This window comes from Oncorhynchus kisutch, linkage group LG7 (genome assembly GCF_002021735.2).
Source record: "Oncorhynchus kisutch isolate 150728-3 linkage group LG7, Okis_V2, whole genome shotgun sequence".
Lineage (NCBI taxonomy): Eukaryota > Metazoa > Chordata > Actinopteri > Salmoniformes > Salmonidae > Oncorhynchus > Oncorhynchus kisutch.
Window position 1 is genome coordinate 36,745,194 of NC_034180.2, and position 25,451 is coordinate 36,770,644.

The 25,451-nt window shown below is 41.2% G+C and overlaps 1 protein-coding gene and 1 long non-coding RNA gene across 2 annotated transcripts; one reads left to right on the top strand and one right to left on the bottom strand.

Annotated features, from left to right (window-relative positions):
- Positions 1-6,181: 6,181 nt before the first annotated feature.
- Positions 6,182-8,905, bottom strand: mgst3b (microsomal glutathione S-transferase 3b). Its single transcript, XM_020488167.2, has 4 exons — positions 8,368-8,905; positions 7,718-7,840; positions 6,994-7,066; positions 6,182-6,608 (listed from the first exon to the last, which is right to left on the bottom strand). Exons 1-4 carry the CDS (start codon positions 8,491-8,493, stop codon positions 6,508-6,510), a joined length of 423 nt encoding a protein of 140 aa, XP_020343756.1. The 5' UTR covers positions 8,494-8,905; the 3' UTR covers positions 6,182-6,507.
- Positions 8,906-10,789: 1,884 nt separating this feature from the next.
- LOC109893957 (uncharacterized) lies at positions 10,790-19,779 on the top strand. Its single transcript, XR_002255812.2, has 3 exons — positions 10,790-10,888; positions 19,415-19,493; positions 19,622-19,779. It is a non-coding gene; the product is annotated as an uncharacterized LOC109893957 (long non-coding RNA).
- Positions 19,780-25,451: the final 5,672 nt, after the last annotated feature.

Here is a 25,451-nt window from a genome sequence, read left to right on the forward strand (position 1 = left end):
ATTAAAGTGGCCAGCGATTCCAAGTCGATGTATACAGGGCAGGAGCCTCTAAGGTGCAGGGTTGAGTAACCGGGTGGAAGCCGGCTAGTGAATGCTATTTAACAGTCTGATGGCCTTGAGATAGAAGCTGTTTTTCAGTCTCTCGGTCCCATCTTTGATGCACCTGTACTGACCTCGCCTTTTGGATGATAGAGGGGTGAACAGGCTGTTGCTCGGGTGGTTGATGTTCTTGATGATCTTCTTGGCCTTCCTGTGACATCGGGTGCTGTAGGAGTCCTGGAGGGCAGGTACAGTGCCTTGCGAAAGTATTCGGCCCCCTTGAACTTTGCGACCTTTTGCCACATTTCAGGATTCAAACATAAAGATATAAATTGTATTTTTTTGTGAAGAATCAACAACAAGTGGGACACAATCATGAAGTGGAACGACATTTATTGGATATTTCAAACTTTTTAACAAATCAAAAACTGAAAAATTGGGCGTGCAAAATTATTCAGCCCCTTTACTTTCAGTGCAGCAAACTCTCTCCAGAAGTTCAGTGAGGATCTCTGAATGATCCAATGTTGACCTAAATGACTAATGATGATAAATACAATCCACCTGTGTGTAATCAAGTCTCCGTATAAATGCACCTGCACTGTGATAGTCTCAGAGGTCCGTTAAAAGTGCAGAGAGCATCATGAAGAACAAGGAACACACCAGGCAGGTCCGAGATACTGTTGTGAAGAAGTTTAAAGCCGGATTTGGATACAAAAAGATTTCCCAAGCTTTAAACATCCCAAGGAGCACTGTGCAAGCGATAATATTGAAATGGAAGGAGTATCAGACCACTGCAAATCTACCAAGACCTGGCCGTCCCTCTAAACTTTCAGCTCATACAAGGAGAAGACTGATCAGAGATGCAGCCAAGAGGCCCATGATCACTCTGGATGAACTGCAGAGATCTACAGCTGAGGTGGGAGACTCTGTCCATAGGACAACAATCAGTCGTATATTGCACAAATCTGGCCTTTATGGAAGAGTGGCAAGAAGAAAGCCATTTCTTAAAGATATCCATAAAAAGTGTTGTTTAAAGTTTGCCACAAGCCACCTGGGAGACACACCAAACATGTGGAAGAAGGTGCTCTGGTCAGATGAAACCAAAATTGAACTTTTTGGCAACAATGCAAAACGTTATGTTTGGTGTAAAAGCAACACAGCTCATCACCCTGAACACCCTATCCCCACTGTCAAACATGGTGGTGGCAGCATCATGGTTTGGGCCTGCTTTTCTTCAGCAGGGACAGGGAAGATGGTTAAAATTGATGGGAAGATGGATGGAGCCAAATACAGGACCATTCTGGAAGAAAACCTGATGGAGTCTGCAAAAGACCTGAGACTGGGATGGAGATTTGTCTTCCAACAAGACAATGATCCAAAACATAAAGCAAAATCTACAATGGAATGGTTCAAAAATAAACATATCCAGGTGTTAGAATGGCCAAGTCAAAGTCCAGACCTGAATCCAATCGGGAATCTGTGGAAAGAACTGAAAACTGCTGTTCACAAATGCTCTCCATCCAACCTCACTGACCTCGAGCTGTTTTGCAAGGAGGAATGGGAAAACATTTCAGTCTCTCGATGTGCAAAACTGATAGAGACATACCCCAAGCTACAAAGTATTAACTTAAGGGGGCTGAATAATTTTGCACGCCCAATTTTTCAGTTTTTGATTTGTTAAAAAAGTTTGAAATATCCAATAAATGTCGTTCCACTTCATGATTGTGTCCCACTTGTTGTTGATTCTTCACAAAAAATACAGCTTTATATCTTTATGTTTGAAGCCTGAAATGTGGCAAAAGGTCGCAAAGTTCAAGGGGGCCGAATACTTTCGCAAGGCACTGTAGTTTGCCCCCAATGATTCATTGGGCAGACTAACAACCCCCCTCTGGAGAGCCCTACGATTGTGGGCGGTGCAGTTGCCGGACCAAGTAGTGATACAGCCCGATAGGATGCTCTCAATTGTGCATCTCTAAAAGTTTGTGAGGGTTTTAGGGGCCAAGACATATTTATTCAGCATCCTGAGGTTGAAGAGACTCTGTTACGCCTTCTTCACCACACTGTCTGTGTGGGTAGACCATTTCAGATCATCAGTGATGTGTTCGCCGAAGAACCATCTCCACTGCGGTCCTGTCTATGTGGATAGGAGAGTGCTCTGTCTGCTGTTGCCTGAAGTACACGATCAGCTCCTTTGTTTTGTTGATGTTGAGTGAGCGGTTATTTTCCTGGCACAACTCTCACAGGCTCCTCACCTCCTCTCTGTAGACTGTCTCTTCATTGTTGGTAATCAGGCCTACTACTGTTCTGTCGTCTGCAAACTTAATGATTGAGTTGGAGGCGTGCGTGGCCAGGCAGTCATGGGTGAACAGGGAGTACAGTAGGAGGCTGATCACGCACCCTTATGGGGCCCATGTGTTGAAGATCAGCGAAGTGGAGGTGTTGTTTCCTACTTTCACCACCTGGGGGAGGCGCGTCAGGAAGTCCAGGACCCGGTTGCACAGGGAGGGGTTCAGACCTAGGGCCCCTGAGCTTAATGATGAGCTTGGAGGGTACTATGGTGTTGAATGCTGAGCTACTGTTGAAGTCAGAAGTTTACATACACCTTAGCCAAATACATTTAAACTCAGTTTTTCACAATTCCTGACATTTAGTCATAGTAAAAATTCCCTGTCTTAGGTCAGTTAGGATCACCACTTTATTTTAAGAATGTGAAATGTCAGCGTAATAGTAGAGAGAATTATTTATTTCAGCTTTTACTTCTTTCATCACATTCCCAGTGGGTCAGAAGTTGACATACACTCAATTAGTATTTGGTTGCATTGCTATTAAATTGTTTAACCTGGGTCAAATGTTTTGAGTAGCCTTCCACAAGCTTCCCACAATAAGTTGGGTGAATTTTGGCCCATTCCTCCTGACAGAGCTGGTGTAACTGAGTAAGGTTTGTAGGCCTCCTTGCTCGCACGTGCTTTTTCAATTCTACCTACACATTTTCTATAGGATTGAGGTCAGGGCTTTGTGATGGCCACTCCAATACCTTGACTTTGTTGTCCTTAAGCCATTTTGCCACAACTTTGGAAGTATGCTTGGGGTCATTGTCCATTTGGAAGACCCATTTGCGACCAAGCTTTAACTTCCTGACTGATGTCTTGAGATGTTGCTTCAATATATCCAAATAATTTCCCTCCCTCATGATGCCATCTATTTTGTGAAGTGCACCAGTGCACCAGTCCCTCCTGCAGCAAAGCATGATGCTGCCACCCCCGTGCTTCACGGTTGGGATGGTGTTCTTCGGCTTGCAAGCCTCCCCCTTTTTCCTCCAAACATAACGATAGTCATTATGGCCAAACAGTTCTATTTTTGTTTCATCAGACCGGAGGACATTTCTCCAAAAAGTGTGATATTTGTCCCCATGTGCAGTTGCAAACCGTAGTCTGTTTTTTATGGCAGTTTTGAAGCAGTGGCTTCTTCCTTGCTGAGCGGCCTTTCAGGTTATGTCTATATAGGACTCGTTTTACTGTGGATATAGATACTTTTGTATCTGTTTCCTCCAGCATCTTCACAAGGTCCTTTGCTGTTGTTCTGAGATTGATTTGCACTTTTCGCACAAAAGTACATTCATCTCTAGGAGACAGAACACATCTCCTACTTGAGTGATATGACAGCTGCATGGTCCCATGGTGTTTATACTTGCTTACTATTGTTTGTACACATTTTTCATGTCATCGGGTGTAGTTCATAAAGGTTGAAGCGTGTATGTTATGATGGTAACGTTATAATTAAGTGTGAATTCATGCCAGGAATAATACGTGTGAAGTTTGATTTCCTCCCTTCCTCCCCACGGAGAAGGAGAACCCACAGTCCTTGGTAGAGGGCCGCGTCGATGGCACTGTGTTATCCTCAAAGCGGGCGAAGAAGGTGTTTAGCTTGTCCGGAAGCAAGACGTCGGTGTCCGTGACGTGGCTGGTTTTCCCTTTGTAGTCCGTGATTGTCTGTAGACCCTGCCACATTGCGAGCTGTCTGGGACTCGTGGTTTGCCTGTTTCTACTCAAAATGATTTTAGTTATTAAGTCAAAGACAAAATTAACTGCAATACACTGGTCTCAAAACATTAGCATAACAAGGCTACACAGAACAACGGCAGACAGTGGTGTAAAGTACTTAAGTAAAATTTCTTTAAAGTACTACTTGTTTTTTTGGGGTATCTTTACTTTACTATTTATATTTTTTATAACTTTTACTTCACTACATTTCGAAAGAAAATAATGTACTTTTTATTTTCCCTGAACCCCAACGTACTTGTTACATTTTGATTCCTTAGCAGTACAGGAAAATGGTCCAATTCACCCACTTATCAAGAGAATATCCCTGCTCATCCCTACTGCCTCATGTCAGAGTTGGAGTGCGCCTCTGACTATCCGTAAAAAAAAAAAAATTTAATTGTCTGGTTTGCCTAATATAAGGAATTTGAAATGATGTATAGTTAAAATTTTGATACTTAAGTATATGTTTGAAATTATATTTACTTTTGATACTTATAAGTATATTTCAAATCAAATACTTTCAGATTTTTACTCAAGTAGTATTTTACTGGGTGACTTTCACTTCAGTCATTTACTCTTAAGGTATCTTTCCTTTTACTCAAGTATGACAATTGGATACTTTTTCCACCACTGACATGCCAATATATGCCCACTGGGGAGTGGTTTATGGAGCGCTCTTTGAAATAAGCGCTCTTGTTGTCATATATCAACGGATCAAGTAATCTCGCCACACCGGCCCACCAGTTAGGCAGGAAAAGCCCATTTAAAGCCAATGTATGCTTGATCCAAAAATATGGTCAGAGGCTTCATTTGGAGGGTGTGACGCACTTGCGGAGCCTCCGGAGGAATGCAGAGTCCAAATCAAGCCGCATCGCCATGCCCCTATCAAATTGTATATCATTGCAGAGAGCTCTGTACTGCTCCGCATTGACATGATCGGTTCACTGTAGGTGGGGGAGGAAGGTCCTTTATAATCACAAACTCACTTCCGCTCTGCTCCATGAAGCCAAAAAGTATGGTTGCTCTGACTTCTGCGGAGTCCGCATCACAGTAATGCTGTAATGCCACTGCAGACATTGGATTGACCATGCAGCGCCTTTCATGCTCATTTATATCCACTAGCTAGCTACTACTAGTAGAGGGACTAATTTAATGGCACTGCATGGTCAATCTGACATCTGCATTGGCCGTGGAGCATTTAGGGTGATACGGCCTCTGCAAAGTCAGGTCATTCATACTTTTTGCACTTCGCTGAGTTAGTTCTATTAGCACGCTAACTTCATGATAAGTTAAGCATTTTAGCTAACATTACTATTTTTATCTTGTCACACAAATGTCTAATCCTTTCTCTGTGCTGCTGACAGTACTGCAGTTCAACCGGCTATGTGTTGTGAAAATTATATTTGGGGGCGTGTACTTCCAGGTAAACATTTCAATAAAAAGTGATACATTTTGTTATTTGTTTTCTGTTACTCAATTTGGAAACCATAAAAAATGTGATACATTTTGTTATTTGTTTTCTGTTACCCAATTTGGAAACCATAAAGAAAATTAGTTGAGATCCAATTTTCAACTAGAAAAATTATAACATTTCCTCATTCGACCTTGCCTAGATGAAATTAAATAGAAGTTATCCATAAGCACAGGGACTCACATGGATGGGCATTCATAAAATTCCATTGCAGACAAACACTGTAGGCTACAACCAGGACTGGGCCTGCTAACTGACATATACTGTTCAATATCAATTCAGTTGATAAAATACCTTACTTAAATGTTTCAATTGCACTATTTTATAAAAACATTTTGAAAAGAGTATTCATAGAGCTGTGTGAAGTCAGCGATCAGAGAATCACTATGGGCCATAACAGTTTAAGCTACTGTCTGCAGCTCACTGGCATATTAAGGGGTGTGGGGGACCATCGGTTGGTAGATTGTTTCATGACCTAGTTTGATGTGCAATTCCACCAATTTACATGAAACTGTCATGAGAGACCACAAGTGTCATTATTTGCCTTCTATACTTCTCTACCCTTTGGAAAATTATATATCAAGTCTAGCACATATGAATTTATAACATGGTTGAATATGAGAACTTCTGACAATGTTTACATTCATCTTTATTAACATAGCGTTGCCAGTACATGGGCATGAAAGATTACAAATGCCTGATAATCATATAAAAAAAAAAAAATCTATCAATGGTCCTCACAGTATCAACTAACAAAAACTCAATTGTGTTGCAGCAACACATAGGCCTATAATTGTTTACACACTGGTAAGACGACAGCAATTAAAGACTATCATAATTGAAAATATATTTTTCAGCTACATGATATCATAGTGGCTGTTTCAATGAAAAGCCACAAGCAATTGCAAGACATATTTCTTTAGTAAAAAGGGCAAATAGGGGACAGAACCAGCTGGCTCACAAGACTCCAAGCAACTGCAAAGCCACTGCGATGGAAAGAATGATGACTCCAAAATAACCAATGTACCCATAGGCACCCTTCATCCTCTTGGCTGGATCTGGGGGGGGGGGGGATATAATTATTATAGTTTACAGCCATTTAGAAAATGCTGAATAAGAGTGTGATTCTTCCAATCATTACCTGCTACCATTTTGCAGAATGTGGGGATATTTCAGCACGTTTCACATTACATTTTCATAAAATACAGCTGTAGTACTAATTTCCATAATGGTATACAATAATGATAAAATGCCGTTATGGTTGAAATACTGAATAGTTGCTAAAAGCATATCTAAACTACATTGAGTGTATTGGGTGTTTAACCTTTTTCACTCATGCCCTGTGACCCTGTTTGTGAATTATTGAATGGAAACTGGCTCATAAACAAAGATAAGAGGTGTTCATGTCATGATGTGCAATGTCATTACAACAGATGGTCTTACCTCCGGTGTAGTAACCCCAGGCATAGGAGAACCTGCTGGTGACCCAGATGGCTCCCAGCACAGCTGCAGAAGTCTTATAAGTGGAGGGATGAGTGATTGGGTAACAGGAAAAAGGGTAAAACAGAGTGAGGATGTCGGACAGTGCAACAGCCAGTGAACTGTCAAATAGAGAAGACGCTGAATCATTGTCACAACACCAGTGAGGTGTGGCCTATACTAGTATGTGCTGTCGTTGGTTGTGTAAAGAGGACAGATCAATGCAGCACATGCTGTCAATGATCATCCAGAGAACATGGTAATGCCACTCCCACTTGGTTGACTTATTATCAGAGAATTACACTGGTGATAAACCTTTCTCTAGAAGCATGTATCTATCAGTATTTACACAGGGATAAGGTCAATAGTGCACTGTGTGTGAGTTGACAAAAGAATGCTGATCAACTAGGTAGTAGCATGCAGTAATTTGGAAGAAGATTTAGAGGATTTTAAAATGGGCGACTACTAGTTTCTGAATGTGGTTGTGAAAGAGCCACTCAAATGTAAGCTGACATTAAATCCAACCCATGTGTGTGGTGGTGTAATTTATTTTACCTTTATTTAACCAGGCAAGTCAGTTAAGAACACATTCTTATTTTCAATGACGGCCTGGGAACAGTGGGTTAACTGCCTGTTCAGTGGCAGTGATGCAACCTGGTAATGCTGGTTTGTGTAAGCAGATACGTACTGGATAGACAAGAGCTGCAATGGTTTGGAACACAAGCCACTGTGGGTAGACCTCTAGTGTGTTCTGGTGGGCCCTCTGGATGCAGTTGAACACCTGCTCCTTGTCACTGTACATGGTAGGGTACTGCCCAGTGGAGGAGAAAACAAGTCTGTGAGAAGTGGCATAGTAATACTCTGAGCTCCTGTACCAGCAATAGGAATAGTAGTAGCTGTCTACTGCATCGCCATCATTAGGATGGAGTTGTGGTGCATTAGGGACAAGTTCTTGGGAGACCAGATCAAAATACTTGACATAATGGAAGAGAGGAAGACATTAACATTTACAGCGTCTGCATCATCAGGAGACCTGTATTTCTCATGTACACATTGTTGTTTGCATAACAGACTATACATAGGGCAGGTCAAGTTCACTTCAATGTGTTTTGCTTTAGCCCCAAGTACATAGCACCTCAAGTACGGTTAAGCCAAGGCACGAAGTGACCGACTGACATTGAATGAAGCTCCCAATTTGAGCAGGATTGGAATTCGTTTATATAAACTCGGATCAGAACAGAAGAAGGCTGTTTACAGTGCTCAAATGTACTTATCTGGCATTGCAGCGCAGTTATTTCATTTCCGCATCATCATCAGACAGAAACGTCATGTACTTACCTTCACATCGTATTTCTTTCTGGCAGCTCCAACCTTAATACCAAGATAACTCAACATGATCCAGCTATAAAAGTATGTAAATATGACATATCCGAAGCTTGATGGCAAGAGCTCTAGAATTTCCATTGTAAAAGAATTCAGCAAAATAACAACTAATTTTAAATTCGAGAATAACCTCCGCCTGTATTCACGGGTTGTTTTTCTGCTGATAACAAGCAGGGGAGAGGTTATGTATGCTGTTCTCTCGCGATATTATTTTCTCGCGTTATGTTTAGTACGATCCATGTTTTTCTACGATCTATTATGGTCCATACTGCTTGTACGGATTGCTTGCCAGTAAACAGTAAACTCGTCCAAAACAATGTCTACTTTTTAACAACTCCAGTGTATTGAAAATAAACGTAGTTTGTAAACCACATAATGTGCACTCTATTTCGGAAAGACTTACGAATCACCCCACCGTCCTAACTGCTGTGGAAAGAGCATAGAATATGCGTAGTGCCTGTAGCAAACTGACCCTCAAGAACAAGCGGAATGTTTCCTAGGGGAAGCGGTTGCAGGGTGGAATTTTCAAGAGCGACACTCGATGACCTAGGCTGACTTCATTATTTTATGACTAGTTTGGTCAAGTAGCAGATTAAACTCCACTCCATCACAGTTTATACACCATTTAAATAATAAAAAAATAACCCAAGATAGATCACTGCCTGTCGTTTCCAATGGGAACAAATTAATCATAGTGGGCAGAACCAACTTCAACTGGCAAATACCTACATTCAATGGTCACTGGCACGCTAGATAAGTGTGCATTTCATAGATGAATGGCGATTTCAACTACCGGGCAGATGGCAGTGTTAACAGCGTGTCCCATGGTGTCGGTGGGGTTATGGCATGGGCAGGCATAAGCTACAGATAACGAACACAATTGCATTTTATCGATGGCAATTTGAATGCACAGAGATACCGTGGCGACCCGTCATTCATTTGGGCGGCAGGTAACCTAACGCTTAGAGCGTTGGGCCAGTAAGCGAAAGGTCGCTGTTTTGAATACCCGAGCCGAAAATGTGAAATTCCTGTCAGTGTGTCCTTGAGCAAGGCACTTAGTCCTAACTTGCTACAGGGACCGACCCTGTAGGTAGGTCGTCATTGTAACTAAGAATTTGTTCTTAAGACTTATCTAGTTAAATCAAATTCAGGGATAAAGTGGTGGGGCTGTTGTGAGCCCCACCTGTTTAGCAAAAAACGAAAATGTGTTCCCTGTTTTGAAATCAAATCACATATCTACCGTTTGTCTGGAGTGATCATGTCAACATCATACTTTCAAAATCTTAGCTAGACAAGCAGTCATCATGAATAAAGTCGATAATCTACTGGTAAATCCTTTTCAAACCTTGTCATATGAAGAACAATTCATGATAAAAATGTGTCGGTGCTCATCGGCAAGTTGGAAATCGTAAATTCAACAATGAGTGGTTTGGAAGGACTAAGTGGCTAACTGAAAGCATCGCAAAGCAATCACTAGCCTGCTATTCAGTGGAGTGTGTGTGTGCGGTCCAAGTCAGGGTTTACGGTTCTCTTTTCCAAGCTTAAAATGATAAACATTCACATGCAACCATATTGGCCATGCTGTCAATCTAGCATGACTTCTGCCGCATTCAAAATAAATGGAAACTTGGAACTGGGAAATCTCAGACTTCAGAGAGTTCAAGACCACTTTTGAACGGTCATCCAACTCGGAATTCCAAATCTGGGACTCTTGACTTCTTTCTAGAGCTCCGACCTGACGACCACTGACGCCATGATTCAACCTTGAGTTCCTAGTTGTCTTGAAAGCACCATGAATCCAGAGAATGCCAGACTTTGATGACAAAATTTGCCCACAAGGACCACCTTCCTGTTCAAGTGAGCCCAGCATAACAAGGTGAGTCCAAAAAATCTATTGTATGCTGCTGCATAAATGATGTAATATGCCAGGAGATATGTATACTGTAGCTAAGAAAATAATACTAAGTTTATGTTGTGTAGTAAGCTGATAGTAGAGGTCGACCGATTTGTAGTTTTTCAATACCGATACTTGGAGGACCCAAAAAAAGCAGATAACGATTAGTCGGCCGATTTTTATATATTTGTAATAATGACAATTACAATACTGAATTAACACTTATTTTAACTTAATGTAATACATCAAATCAATTTAGTCTCAAATAATGAAACATGTTCAATTTGATTTAAATAATGCAAAAACACATGTGCCACAAGTTCCTTGCTCAGAACATGAGAACATATGAAAGTTGGTGGTTCCTTTGAACATGAGTTTTCAATATTCCTAGTTAAGTTTTAGGTTGTAGTTGTAGGAATTATGACTATTTCTCTCTATACCATTTGTATTTCATATACCTTTGACTATTGGATGTTCTTATAGGCACTATAGTATTGCCAGCCTAATCTCGGGAGTTGATAAACCTGAAGTCATAAACAGCGCTGTGCTTCAAGCATTGCGAAGAGCTGCTGGCAAACGCAGGTAAGTGCTGTTTGAATGAATGCTTGCGAGTCTGCTGCTGCCAACCACCGCTCAGTCAGACTGCTCTATCAAATATTAAATCATAGACTTAATTATAGTAAACACACAAATACGAGCCTTAGTTCATTAATATGGTCAAATATAAAATGTTTATTCTTTCAGTGAAATACAGAACCATTCCGTATTTTATCGAATGGGTGGCAACCCTAAGTCTAAATATTGTTGTTACATTGCACAACCTTCAATGTTGGGGCGGCAGCGTAGCCTAGTGGTTAGAGCGTTGGACTAGTAACCGGAAGGTTGCGAGTTCAAACCCCCGAGCTGACAAGGTACAAATCTGTCGTTCTGCCCCTGAACAGGCAGTTAACCCACTGTTCCCAGGCTGTCATTGAAAATAAGAATGTGTTCTTAACGGACTTGCCTGGTTAAATAAAAGGTTAAAAAAAAAAAATTCTAAAATGTTATGTCATAATTATGTAAAATTCTGGCAAATTAGTTCGCAACGAGCAAGGCGGCCCAAAATGTTGCATATACCCTGACTCTGCATGCAATGAACTCAAGAGAAATTACACAATTTCCATAGTGAATATTGCCTGCTAACATGAATTTCGTTCTGAATTCTATCAACCAGGTGCAGTTAATCAATTTTCACATAATCACTAGTTGTTTTTTTATAAGTTTAATGCTAGCTCGAAACTTACCTTGGCTCCTTCCTGCACTCGCATAACAGGTGGTCAGCCTGCCACGCAGTTTCCTCGTGGAATGCAATGTAATCAGCCATAATCGGCATCCAAAAATGCAGATTACCAACTGTTGTTAACTTGAAATCGGCCCTAAGTAATCAGCCATGCCAATTAAAATCGGTCCACCTCTAGTTAGTAGCCCATATTCCGCATCCTAATCATTTGGTCCCTTTCCTCCTCATAACTTAACACACTGTTCTGACTTGGTGGTGCACATGTAGCCTATTTTAGAGAAAAATGGAATCATCCAATATTGTAAAAGGTTGTTTGCTTATATGCCCCCTTTATTTGTCCTAGAGTTCTGACTTGGTGTACTGGGAGAATACTGTAAGAACGGCCCATGTTCTGAATTGTCACTGTACATTTCAAAGGTGATGAACCAATAAATCAAATGTATTTATAAAGCCCTTTTTACATCAGCCAATGTCAAAGTGCTCTACAGACACCCAACTCAAATGTTCATAGATGACCAGCAGTGTCAAATAATAATAAGCACAGTGGTTGTAGAGTGTGCAACAGGTCAGCACCTCAGGAGTAAATGTCAGTTGGCTTTTCATAGCCGAGCATTCAGAGTTCGAGACAGCAGGTACATTAGAGAGAGAGCGTTGAAAACAGTGGTGCTGGGACAAGGTAGCACGTCCAGTGAACAGGTCAGGGTTCCATAGCTGCAGGCAGAACAGTTGAAACTGGAGCAGCAGCATGACCAGGTGGACTGGAGACAGCAAGGAGTCATCAGGCCAGGTAGTCCTGAGGCATGGTCCTAGGGCTCAGGTACTCTGGGAGGAGGGAGAGAGAGAATTAGAGGGAGCATACTTAAATTCACACAGGACACCGGATAAGACAGGAGAATTACACCAGATAAGACTGACCCCAGCCTCCCACACAAACTTTTGCAGCATAGATACTGGAGGCTGAGACAGAATGGGTCGGGACGATACCCTCGGGCAGGACCAACCAGGCACGATATAACCCCACCCACTTTGCCAAAGCACAGCCCCCACACCACTAGAGGGATACCTGCAAACCACCAACTTATTACCGAGACAAGGCTGAGGAGGTGCCATCCCGGACAGGAAGATCACGTCAGTGACTTGACGTCACTTGAGTGGGTTCCCTCCTAGGGACAGCATGGAAGAGAACTAGTAAGCCAATTACTCAGCCCCCGTAATAGGGTCAGAGGCAGACAATCCCAGTGGAGAAGGGGGATCCGTCCAGGCAGAGACAGCAAGGGCGGTTCGTCGCTCCAGTGCCTTTCCGTTCACCTTCGTACCCCTGGGCCAGACTACACTTAATCATAGGACCTACTGTAGAGATTAGTTCAATAAAGACAAAGGACGAGACCGAGTCTGCGTCTCTCACATGGGTAGGCAGACCACAAAAATTGAGCTCTATAGGAGAAAGCCCTGCCTCAAGCTGTTTGCTTAGAAATTCTAGGGACAATAAGGAGGCCTGTGTCTTGTGACTGTAGCGTATGTGTAGGTATGTACGGTAGGTCTAAAATCAGAGAGATACGTAGGAGCAAGCCCATGTATAATGCTTTGTAGGTTAGCAGTAAAACCTAGACATCAGTGTGGATAGGAGAGGCTAGCACTGGAGCAATATGATAAAATCTTTATTTTTTTGGTTCTAGTCAAGATTCTAGCAGCCGTGTTTGTCCAGGTAGCCAGAAAGTAGAGCATTGCAGTAGTCTAATCTAGAAGTTACAAAAGCACGGATTAGCTTTTCTACATTTTTGGACAAAAAGTTTCTGATTTTTGCAATGTTACGAAAAGCTATCCATGAAATATTCTTGATATGTTCGTCAAAAGAGAGATCAGGGTTCAGAGTAACGCTGATGTCCTTCGCTGTTTTATTTGAGACGACTGTACAACCATCAAGATTGTCCGATCCAACAGAAGATCAATATTGTTTCTTGAGACCTAGAACTAGCATCTCTGTTTTGTCAGAATTTAAAAGTAAAACATTTTTTGCTGCCATCCACCTCCTTATGTCTGAAACACAGGCTTCCAGAGAGGGCAAATTTGGGGCTTCACCATATGGAATCGAAATGTACAGCTGTGTATCGTCCGCATAGCAGTGAAAGTTGTCATTCGGAAACAATGGTTATCACCAAGAGGTAAAATTTATAGTAAAAACAATAGTGGTCCTAAAATGGAACCTTGGGGAACACTGAAACTTACAATTGAGTTGTCAGAGGACAAACCATCCAGAGACTAACTGATATTGTTCCGACATATCTAAATCATGCCAGAACATTTCCATGTAGACCAATTAGGGTTTCCAATCTCTCCAAATGAACGTGGTGATTGATGGTGTCAAAAGCAGCACTAAGGTCTAAGGGCACGAGGACCGATGCAGAGCCTTGGTCTGACACCATTTAAAGGTCATTGAACAAATAGTTATTGACTACGTCTGTCCTAGCTCGCTCATTAATGTCTTAATCAAAATTACGGAGTGCCTCTTATTACGCTCGTCGTCCCCGTATGCCATAGTTTGTACATGTGGTTTCTACTGACAATTGACGTTTGTTTAAGCAAGTCAGCCATATCAGCTATTTTTTTTAAAGGCAGTAAATTAGGCTGAATGAACTGTTTCGCTGCCAGACAAGACTCCACTGATGGTGCTGAAAAGAAAGCTCTGCTATTGGGACAGCTTTATGTAGGCCCTAACAGTTTGTGGGCACCATTTGTCACTGTTATAGTGCAATTAATGTATTTTTATATAAAAAAATACCTTTATTTAACTAGGCAAGTCAGTTAAGAACAAATTCTTATTTTCAATTACGGCCTAGGAACAGTATTGTTTAGTGTTGTGTAGTGGCTTTGCTGGCATGCATACATTTTTTTTTTTTTATACAAAAATTTGGGAGTTTGCCCCACCAAGATTTACATGCTAAAATCTAGATCCTGAGGCCCATTATTGTGCCATCATCACCTCATGTTTCAACATGATAATGCACAGCCCCATGTCGCAAGGATCGGTACACAATTCCTGTTAGCTGAAAATGTCCCAGTTCATCCATGGCCTGTATACTCGCCAGACATGTCACCCACTGAGCATGTTTGGGATGCTCTGGATCTGGGCCATCACCCGAGTTTCATAACGTTTGGGGCTCTGTCCTGAAGACCAGGGTCAGAGGAAAAAAGGCCTTTTCTAAAATAATTTTACGTCATTTTACATGACACAATAATATATTTTTATTCCAAGCAAATTACAAGAATGACAAGCTACTCCGACATTCACATACTGAGATCAATAAAACAAAGGACCCATGTCTTAAATGCAATCAATAGCATAGGCAAATGAAATGAGTGGGTACACAGATTTTAGGCCTACAATATGAGGAAATCCTAGTCCACCAACCTCCCAGTGGCATTCACCTATTCAGACTTTTCCCCAATTGTATTTTAAAATATTGCAAAATACCTTCTAGCTGCTGCCTGCTGTTCATTGACAGCCACAACTAAACTATCAGCTTTTTTATATTTGCCGTGTGGACTGCCCAATTGCGGGATTCCCGACTGTAGACTAGGCCTGTGCGCTCATTATGTGACAAAACACAATCTACAGCATTTTAAAAAAGCTATTGATTCTACGTGGCTAAATTATGCTGGTGTAGTATTTTCAATGATTTAATTTATTTATAGAGATAGGAGTAATTATATCATTTGGTAAATGTATTTCAATTTACAGTTGAAGTCAGAAGTTTACATACACTTAGGTTGGAGTCATTAAAACTCGCTTTTCAACCACTCCACAAATTTCTTGTTAACAAACTATAGTTTTGGCAAGTCGGTTAGGACATCTACTTCATGCATGACACAAGTCATTTTTCCAACAACTGTTTACAGACAGATTATTTCACTTATAATTCACTGTATCACAATTCCAGGGGGTCAGAAGTTTACATACACGAAGTTGACTGTGCCTTTAAACAGCTTGGAAAATTCCAGAAAATGATGTCATGGATTTAGAAGCTTCTGATTGACTCAAATTATGTCAATTAGCCTGTTGGAGGTGTACCTTCAAGGCCTACCTTCAAACTCAGTGCCTCTTTGCTTGACATCATGGGGAAATCAAAAGAAATCAGCCAAGAAATAAAATTGTAGACCTCCACAAGTCGGGTTCATCCTTTGGAGCAATTTCCAAAAGCCTGAAGGTACCACGTTCATCTGTACAAACAATAGCACGCAAGTATAAACACCATGGGACCATGCAGCTGTCATACCACTCAGGAAGGAGACGCATTCTGTCTCCTAGAGATGAACGTACTTTTGTGCTTAAAGTATTTGGTCACCTACAAACAAGCAAGATTTCTGGCTCTCACAGACCTGTAACTTCTTTAAGTGGCCCCTCTGTCCTCCACTCGTTACCTGTATTAATGGCACCTGTTTGAACTTGTTATCAGTATAAAAGACACCTGTCCACAACCTCAAACAGTCACACTCCAAACTCCACTATGGCCAAGACCAAAGAGCTGTCAAAGGACACTAGAAACAAAATTGTAGACTGCACCAGGCTGGGAAGACTGAATCTGCAATAGGTAAGCAGCTTGGTTTGAAGAAATCAACAGTGGGAGCAATTAATAGGAAATGGAAGACATACAAGACCACTGATAATCTCCCTCGATCTGGGGCTCCACGCACAAGACCTCACCCCGTGGGGTCAAAATGATCACAAGAACGGTGAGCAAAAATCCCAGAACCACACGGGGGGACCTAGTGAATGACCTGCAGAGAGCTGGGACCAAAGTAACAAAGCCTACCATCAGTAACACACTACGCGGCCAGGGACTCAAATCCTGCAGTGCCAGACGTGTCTCCCTGCTTAAGCCAGTACATGTCCAGGCCCGTCTGAAGTTTGCTAGAGAGCATTTGGATGATCCAGAAGAAGATTGGGAGAATGTCATATGGTCAGATGAAACCAAAATATAACTTTTTGGTAAACTCAACTCGTTGTGTTTGGAGGACAAAGAATGCTGGGTTGCATCCAAAGAACACCATACCTACTGTGAAGCATGGGGGTGGAAACATCATGCTTTGGGGCTGTTTTTCTGCAAAGGGACCAGGACGACTGATCCGTGTAAAGGAAAGAATGAATGGGGCCATGTATCGTGAGATTTTGAGTGAAAACCTCATTCCATCAGCAAGGGCATTGAAGATGAAACGTGGCTGGGTCTTTCAGCATGACAATGATCCCAAAAACACACCGCCTGGGCAACGAAGGAGTGGCTTCGTAAGAAGAATTAAGGTCCTGGAGTGGCTTAGCCTGTCTTCAGATCTCAACCACATAGAAAATCTTTGGAGGGAGTTGAAAGTCCGTGTTGCCCAGCAACAGCCCCAAAACATCACTGCTCTAAAGGAGATCAGCATGGAGGAATGGGCCAAAATGGGCCAAAATACCAGCAACAGTGTATGAAAACCTTGTGAAGACTTACAGAAAACGTTTGACCTCTGTCATTGCCAACAAAGGGTATATAACAGTATTGAGTATTGAGTATTGAGAAACTTTTGTTATTGACCAAATACTTATTTTCCACTATAATTTGCAAATAAATTCATTAAAAAATCCTACAATGTGATTTTCTTTAAAAAAAAATCTCATTTTGTCTGTCATAGTTGAAGCGTACCTATGATGAAAATTACAGACCTCTCATCTTTTTAAGTGGGAGAACTTGCACAATTGGTGGCTGACTAAATACTTTTTTGCCCTACTTTACACTCTCCCAAACTAAATGTCTACTCAATTTGGAACATCATTGCTTACAGTTGAAATGGAACATTGTTATTTAGCAGTCTCCCTCCCACTCTGAAGAAGCACCAGGCATTTCAACTGCGTTATGGTGACTGTATTCCTGACAAGAGAACTTAAAACAGACCAAACTCCCTCCCTACCAAAGAGAACTTGGTACACAAGTGGTGTTCTGGATGCGGTTTGGAGAACTGCATCATCATCATCATCATCATCAAGCCACTCATCATGCCAGTTCTTGTTTTTTTCAGTTCCCTTGTAGAATTCTTGTAATGACCAGATGCTTAGCTTTGACTTCAATAAAGCAAGGGTGCATGGGAACTGCTGTTTGTTGAAGCTATGTACAGTCGAGGCCAAAAGTTGAGAATGACACATTCATTTCCACAAAGTGTCTTTAGATATTTTTGTCAGGTGTTACTATGGAATACTTAAGTACAATTACAAGCATTTAATAATTGTCAAAGGCTTTTGACAATTACATGACGTTGATGCAAAGAGTCAATATTTGCAGTTTTGACCCTTCTTTTTCAAGACTTCTGCAATCCGGCCGTGCATGCTGTCAATTAACTTCTGGGCCACATCCTGACTGATGGCAGCCCATTATTGCATAATCAATGCTTGAGGTTTGTCAGAATCTGTGGGTTTTTGTTTGTCCACCCGCCTCTTGAGGATTTACCACAAATTTTGAATGGGATTAAGGTCTGGGGAGTTTCTTGGCCATGGACCCAAAATATCAATGTTTTGTTCACCGAGCCACTTAGTTATCACTTTTGCCTAATGACAAGGTGCTCCATCATGCTGGAAAAGGCATTGTTCGTCACCAAACTGTTTCTGGATGGTTGGGAGAAGTTGCTCTCGGAGGATGTGTTGGTACCATTCTTTATTCATGGCTGTGTTCTTAAGCAAAATTGTGAGTGAGCCCACTCCCTTGGCTAAGAAGCAACCCCACACATGAATGGTCTCAGGATGCTTTACTGTTGGCATGACACAGGACTGATGGTAGCGCTCACCTTGTCTTCTCCGGACAAGCTTTTTTCCATATGTCCCAAACAATTGGAAAGGGAATTCATCAGAAAAAATGACTTTACCCCAGTCCTCAGCAGTCCGATCCCTGTACCTTTTGCAGAATATCAGTCTGTCCCTGATGTTTTTTCCTGGAGAGAAATGGCTTATTTGCTGCCCTTCTTGACACCAGGCCATCCTCCAAAATCCTTTGCCTCACTGTGCGTGCAGATGCACTCACACCTGCCTGCTGCCATTCCTGAGCAAGCTCTGTACTGGTGGTGCCCCAATCCCGCAGCTGAATCAACTTTAGGAGACGGTCCTGGCGCTTGCTGGACATTCTTGGGCGCCCTGAAGCCTTCTTCACAACAATTGCACCGCTCTCCTTGAAGTTCTTGATGATCCAATAAATGGTTGATTTAGGTGCAATCTTACTGGCAGCAATATCCTTGCCTGTGAAGCCCTTTTTGTACAAAGCAATGATGACGGCATGTGTTTACTTGCAGGTAACCATGATTGACAGAGGAAGAACAATGATTCCAAGCACCACCCTCCTTTTGAAGCTTCCAGTCTGTTATTTGAACTCAATCAGCATGACAGAGTGCTCTCCATCCTTGTCCTCGTCAACACTTACACCTGTGTTAACAAGAGAATCACTGACATGTCAGCTGGTCCTTTTGTGGCAGGGCTGAAATGCAGCGGAAATGTTTTTGGGGGGGATTCAGTTCATTTGCATGGCAAATAGGAACTTTGCAATTAATTGCAATTCATCTGATCACTCTTCATAACATTCTGGAGTATATGCAAATTGCCACCATACAAACTGAGTCAGGAGACTTTGTGAAAATTCATATTTGTGTCATTCTCAAAACTTTTGGCCACGACTGTACTGTAGACAAGTGAGCTTTAGCTCATCTAGGACAATGTATTGAGTTATGCTTTGTGTGTTGATAGTGAGACTAGAAAATAACTTAAAGCAGCTGATATGATTTTTACTCAACTTAGTCTTTTTGTTTTCTCTTTGCTGAAGAACAGTGACATAGAGCCTGAGGATTCCCCAATCCCTAAAATGTCTCCCAAGAGGAAGATAAATCTCATGCATTATTCATGTAAGTGCCACAAGTGTTTGAGTTAGCAGAAATTTTATATTTGAAAATTCTTAGACGTTTCCTTGAAGTATTGTGCGCCACACTTGAATTGTATTATTCTAATGTTTCTCTTTTATTTGTTCACACAGAACAATTCCGTGGCCAAGCCCACAGTCATTTCAGTTTACACCACATCAACACCAAGAGTGGATTGCTTCACAGCGTGCAGGAACCTGTTTGGTCACTGGGTCCCGGAAGCGTATTGTGGTGTCTATTGCTGATTAGCGAACCAATAAAGACACTTAAAATAAATTCCTTGCTCCTTGACTTAAGTGTTCTCTCATTCAATAATTACCAATACAGGAATGACTTAATTTGTTGTGGCATTAGTCAACACATAAAAGGTTGTGTGCATACAGCAGTATGAAATCATTTTTAAGTATAGCAGAATCAAATCAAGGTTTCCTCCAGTATATGCTGCTGCTGTTATATTAATCAGCTGTAATCAGGGGCGCAACTTTGGCTTTAGAAGTGAGAGGGGGACATAACCTGGCGGGGTGTCTGGGGGTCCCCAGTCAGAATTTTTTGGGCATCCAAACCTAATTTCCTGCATTTCTAAACAATCTAATTTGACTCTTCTGAACATTTTGGGGTCACTTTTATTGTTAATAAGAATAGAATATGTTCAGGGCCTAAATGTAATGCCCACATGCAGATAGATTTTGGCATTGGCGGGTACAATGTCTATTTCACTAGTCAACGGAGGTCAGGGCTCCACAGTGCAAGCATTTCTCACGTTTGTGAAATTTACTTTTCCGTCCATCAGCCAATGTGGCAGGTAGATAAAAAAATAATAATTGCTGAGCATGCTTTATTTCTAAAGCAATAAATGTATTACTAGTAAGAAGTAATATGGTATATTGTTTCATTTAATTTATTGTGGCCTGAGTCTAACAAATATAAGATTGGACAATGTTCACCTGCATTTTAACTTAATCATCATTGTTTGATTTTAAGTATAGAGCCAACAGTAGGAGTAAAATGCTTCACTGTAATTCAAATCATAGACCTAATAGTACTGTAGAGCTCTTTTTACTTGCACACAATATAGCTGGATCACCCCGTCCTGGGTCTAGGGGTCCACTGCCCTGCAATGCCCCAACCCAACACATCCCATTCAGCTTTAGGATCTTAATGAACCATTCATTATTGGTTTCAGATGTGTTAGGCCCAGGCTAGAGTGACAACCACCAGTACGGCAGACCCCTAGGGCCAGGACTGAGCAACCTAGCAGCTAAGGAACGCCTAAATAGGTATCACCCCTGACGTGGGCATGTTTTCAATACAGACTCTCTTTGTCGTACAGTATTCCATAACACACATCCAGATCTTATGAAAGTTGCATAATCTTGATCTTGTAATACATCAAATCTAGTGATACATAACATCCATTGTGACATTGTGGGAGGAAAACGACCATCCAATTAATGGCAATGCATTTCTTAGCCGCTATAAATGCTTGGTTACACAGTTTCTTCTGATAAGTCTCCAGTATCCATATTTCCAAGCAAACAAAAACAGGGAGAATCTGTAGACATGCTGAGATAAAATAACATACTCTTTGCCAGAATTCAGCCAGCCTTCACCATAGCATAGCATATTGAAATGTCGCCATTTGGATTTTACACCTCCAGCAGAGGAACTACATCTAAATGCATGATGTTCAGTTTCACTGTCATATAGTACCTTCTATGGATGGTCTTAAACTGCAGTAATATGTCTGAGATTATATCAACATGACTGAGCATTCTAACATCTGAATCCATTCATCAGTTGTGTCTCCCAGGTCTTCCTCACCTTTTTGTTTTACACGTTTGGTGTCAACCCTTGACACAGTTTGGAAATCAACTTTGGAGGTGTAAGACTGCCTTAAAATAGTTTCCCTGGCTGCCTGACCCTGCTGACCATCTGATCCTGCTCAGATGAGGCATGACAAAGAATTACATTGGTGTACGTTTATACATGGATTATATTGTATAATGGTTCAATAATTGAAATTACCATTATTCCCAGATCCCAGACTGTAGCTTTAACTTCTTATGGCTGGGGCGCTATTTTCACATTCGGATGAAAAGCGTGCCCAGAGTAAACTGCCTGCTACTCCGGTCCAGAAGCCAAGATATGCATATTATTAGTAGATTTGGATAGAAAACACTCTGAAGTTTCTAAAACTGTTTGAATTATTTCTGAGTATAACAGAAAAAATCTGAGGTTTGTAGTTTTTCAAGTGATTGCCTATCCAATATACACTAGATGTCAACAGTCTTCAGAACGTTGTTTCAGGCTTCTACTGTGAAAGGGGAGCAAATAAGAGCTGTTTGAACCAGTGGTCAGGCAGAAAGCCTTGTTGTCGTGAGCTCCGTTCCTTTTCATTTCTAAAGCCAAAAGGAATTGTCCGGTTGAAACTATTGAAGATTTATGATAAAAACATCCTAAAGATTGATTCTATACATCGTTTGACATGTTTCTATGAACTGTAATAGAAATGTGACTTTTCGTCTAGACTTAGTGCTCGCATGTTGTGCATTTGGATTACTGGACTAAACGCGCAAACAAAAAGGAGGTATTTGGACATAAATGATGGACTTTATCGAACAAAACAAACATTTGTGGAACTGGGATTCCCGGGAGTGCATTTCGATGAAGATCAAAGGTAAGTGAATATTTATAATGCTATTTCTGACTTTTGTTGACTCCACAACATGGCGGGTATCTGTACGGTGGCTGAGCGCTGTACTCAGATTATCGCATGGTGTGCTTTTGCCGTAAAGCTTTTTTGAAATCTGACAGAGGTTGCATTAAGGAGAAGTATATATTTAATTATATGCATAACACTTGTATCCTTCATCAACATTTATGATGAGTATTCCTGTAAATTGATGTGGCTCTCTGCAAAAATCACCGGATGTTTTGGAGGCAAAACATTACTGAACGTAACGCGCCAAAGTAAACAGATTTTTGGATATAAATATGAACTTTATTGAACAAAACATACATGTATTGTGTAACATGAAGTCCTATGAGTGCCATTTGATGAAGATCAAAGGTTATTGATTAATTTTCTCTCTTTCTGCTTTTTGTGACTCCTCTCTTTGGCTGGAAAATGGCTGTGTTTTTTTGTGACTAGGCGTTGACTTAACATAATCGCATGGTATGCTTTCGTCGTAAAGCCTTTTTGAAATCGGACACTGTGGTGGGATTAACAAGTTTATCTTTAAAATGGTGTATAATACTTGTATGTTTGAGGAATTTTAATTATGAGATTTTTGTTTGAATTTGGTGCCCTGCACTTTCACAGGGTGTTGCCAAATCTATCCCGATAACGGGATATCTGCCGTAAGAAGTAGAGGTCGACCGATTAATCATAATGGCTGATTAATTAAGGCCAATTTCAAGTTTATAACAATCGGAAATCGGTATTTTTGGACACCGATTTGGACCCCAAAAAATGTACACCTTTATTTAATCTTTATTTAACTAAGCAAGTCAGTTAAGAACACATTCTTATTTTCAATGATGGCCTAGGAACGGTGGGTTAACTGCCTTGTTCAGGGGCAGAACGACAGATTTTTACCTTGTCAGCTAGGGGATTTAATCTTGCAACCTTACAGTTATGTAGTCCAACGCTCTAACCACCGGATTACATTGCACTCCACAAGGAGCCTGCCTGTTACGCGAATGCAGTAAGCCAAGGTAAGTTGCTAGCTAGCATTAAACTTAACTTATAAAAAAACAATCAATCAATCATAATCACTAGTTAACTACACATGGTTGATGATATTACTAGTTTATCTAGCGTGCCCTGCGTTGCATATAATCTATGCGGTGCGTATTCGTGAAAAAGGACTGTCGTTGCTCCAATGTGTACCTAACCATAAACATCAATGCCTTTCTTAAAATCAATACACAAGTATATATTTTTTTACCTGCATATTTAGCAAAAAGAAATCCAGGTTATCAGGCAATATTAACCAGGTGAAATTGTGTCACTTATCTTGCGTTCATTGCACGCAGGGTCAGGGTATATGCAACAGTTTGGGCCGCCTAATATGCCAGCATTTTACATAATTATGACATAACATTGAAGGCTGTGCAACGTAACAGGAATATTTAGACTTATGGATGCCACCCGTTAGATAAAATACGGAACGGTTCCGTATTTCATTGAAAGAATAAACGTATTGTTTTCAAGATGATAGGTCATTAATATGGTCGAATCCGGAAACTAAGGCTCATATTTCTGTGTTATTATGTTAGAACTAAGTCTATGATTTGATAGAGCAGTCTGACTGAGCGTTGGTAGGCACCAGCAGGCTCGTAAGCATTCATTCAAACAGCACTTTTGTGCGTTTTGCCAGCAGCTCTTCACAATGCTTCAAGCATTGCTCTGTTTATGACTTCAAGCCTATCAACTCCCGAGATTAGACTGGTGTAACCGATGTGAAATGGCTAGCTAGTTAGCGGGGTGCGCGCTAATAGCGTTTCAAACATCACTTGCTCTGAGACTTGGAGTCTAAACTGCTGTCCTGTAGCTACTGTAGGTCTACCAATCAACTCAAGATGGAACTTTGTGTCATTCACGGATACTGTTAATATTACTGCAAAATTCACCTGAGCTCCGTAGACTGGTCTGTCTGTCTGTCTGACCATACTGGGACCCCTGTCACCATCTGATCCTGTTAAGACAGTGGTTCTTAACCTTGTTGGAGGTACTGAACCCCACCAGTTTCATATGCGCATTCACCGAACCCTTCTTAATTGGAAAAATAAAATATGATTTTTTCAAATTCAAAACATAGGTATATATTTCACTGGTGCACAAAATGAACTGTGCATCAACATCACTATGTTCAAAGAACAAAATCATCAAAACATGATTTTCATACAAAAACAAAAACATAATAATTAATATTTACTGCAAATCAGTGTGACTTCTGCTGTTGCCTTTCAGAGACCAGTTCAGAAATGCGCGGCGTCACCTTGGCAAGTGCCACTCTTATGTCATTTTCACAACAAAGTCTGTTCCTTTTCTTCGTTTTTATGTCCAGCATCCTCAAAGGATTGCTCGCAAAGATATGTTGTAACAAACGGTATGAAAATCTCCAGAGCTTTCTTAGCAATAACAGGGTACGTTACCATTTGTTGACACCAAAACGTTGAAAGCGTTGTTGTTCTGAAGAGTTGCTGTTGAACCTGGCTCTGCTGAATTTCAATGATTTCATCGAGGTATTCATCATTGACATCTGTTGTCTCAACACTAAACGTGAACGGCTGTCTCACCCATGCTGGATATGACTCTCTTGTAGGGAAGTATCCGTCGAGAGACTTTGCAAGCTCATCTAAGTGCGTGGCAATTGCTTGCTTCAGTTCCGCGGGTACAGAAATGTCTCTGATTCCAGATACATCTTCGATCTTACTTACACAGTCATCCAGCAGGGGAAAGTTTGCGAAGTTATTGTTCTCTGTTTGTCGTTTCCATAACGGTAGCTTTTTTTGAAAAGCCTTCAGGTTTTCCTCTGCTTCGATGATGTTGACTCCACCGCCCTGCATCTTTTGATTGAGAGCTGCGAAGATATCGGCCATGTACGCTAAAATGACAATGAACTCTGAATTTTTGAAGCAATCTGCATGACAATGTTGGTGCTCTTGCAAAAACAGGGCTAATTCCACACGCACGGCAAAAACACGATTCAGCACCTGTCCCCGGGATAACCACCGAATGTTAGAATGGTACAGAAGTACCTCGAATTCAGAGCCCATTTCTTTACACAGCTCACTGAAGATGAGATGCCGCAGAGCACTAGTTCGCACATAGTTCACGCATTCCGCTACAATTTTAATACTTCTGCCAGTTTTGGAGGCAAGGTTTTTGTTGCCAACGCATGCCTGTGCAGAATACAATGCGTATGTGTGGTGCAT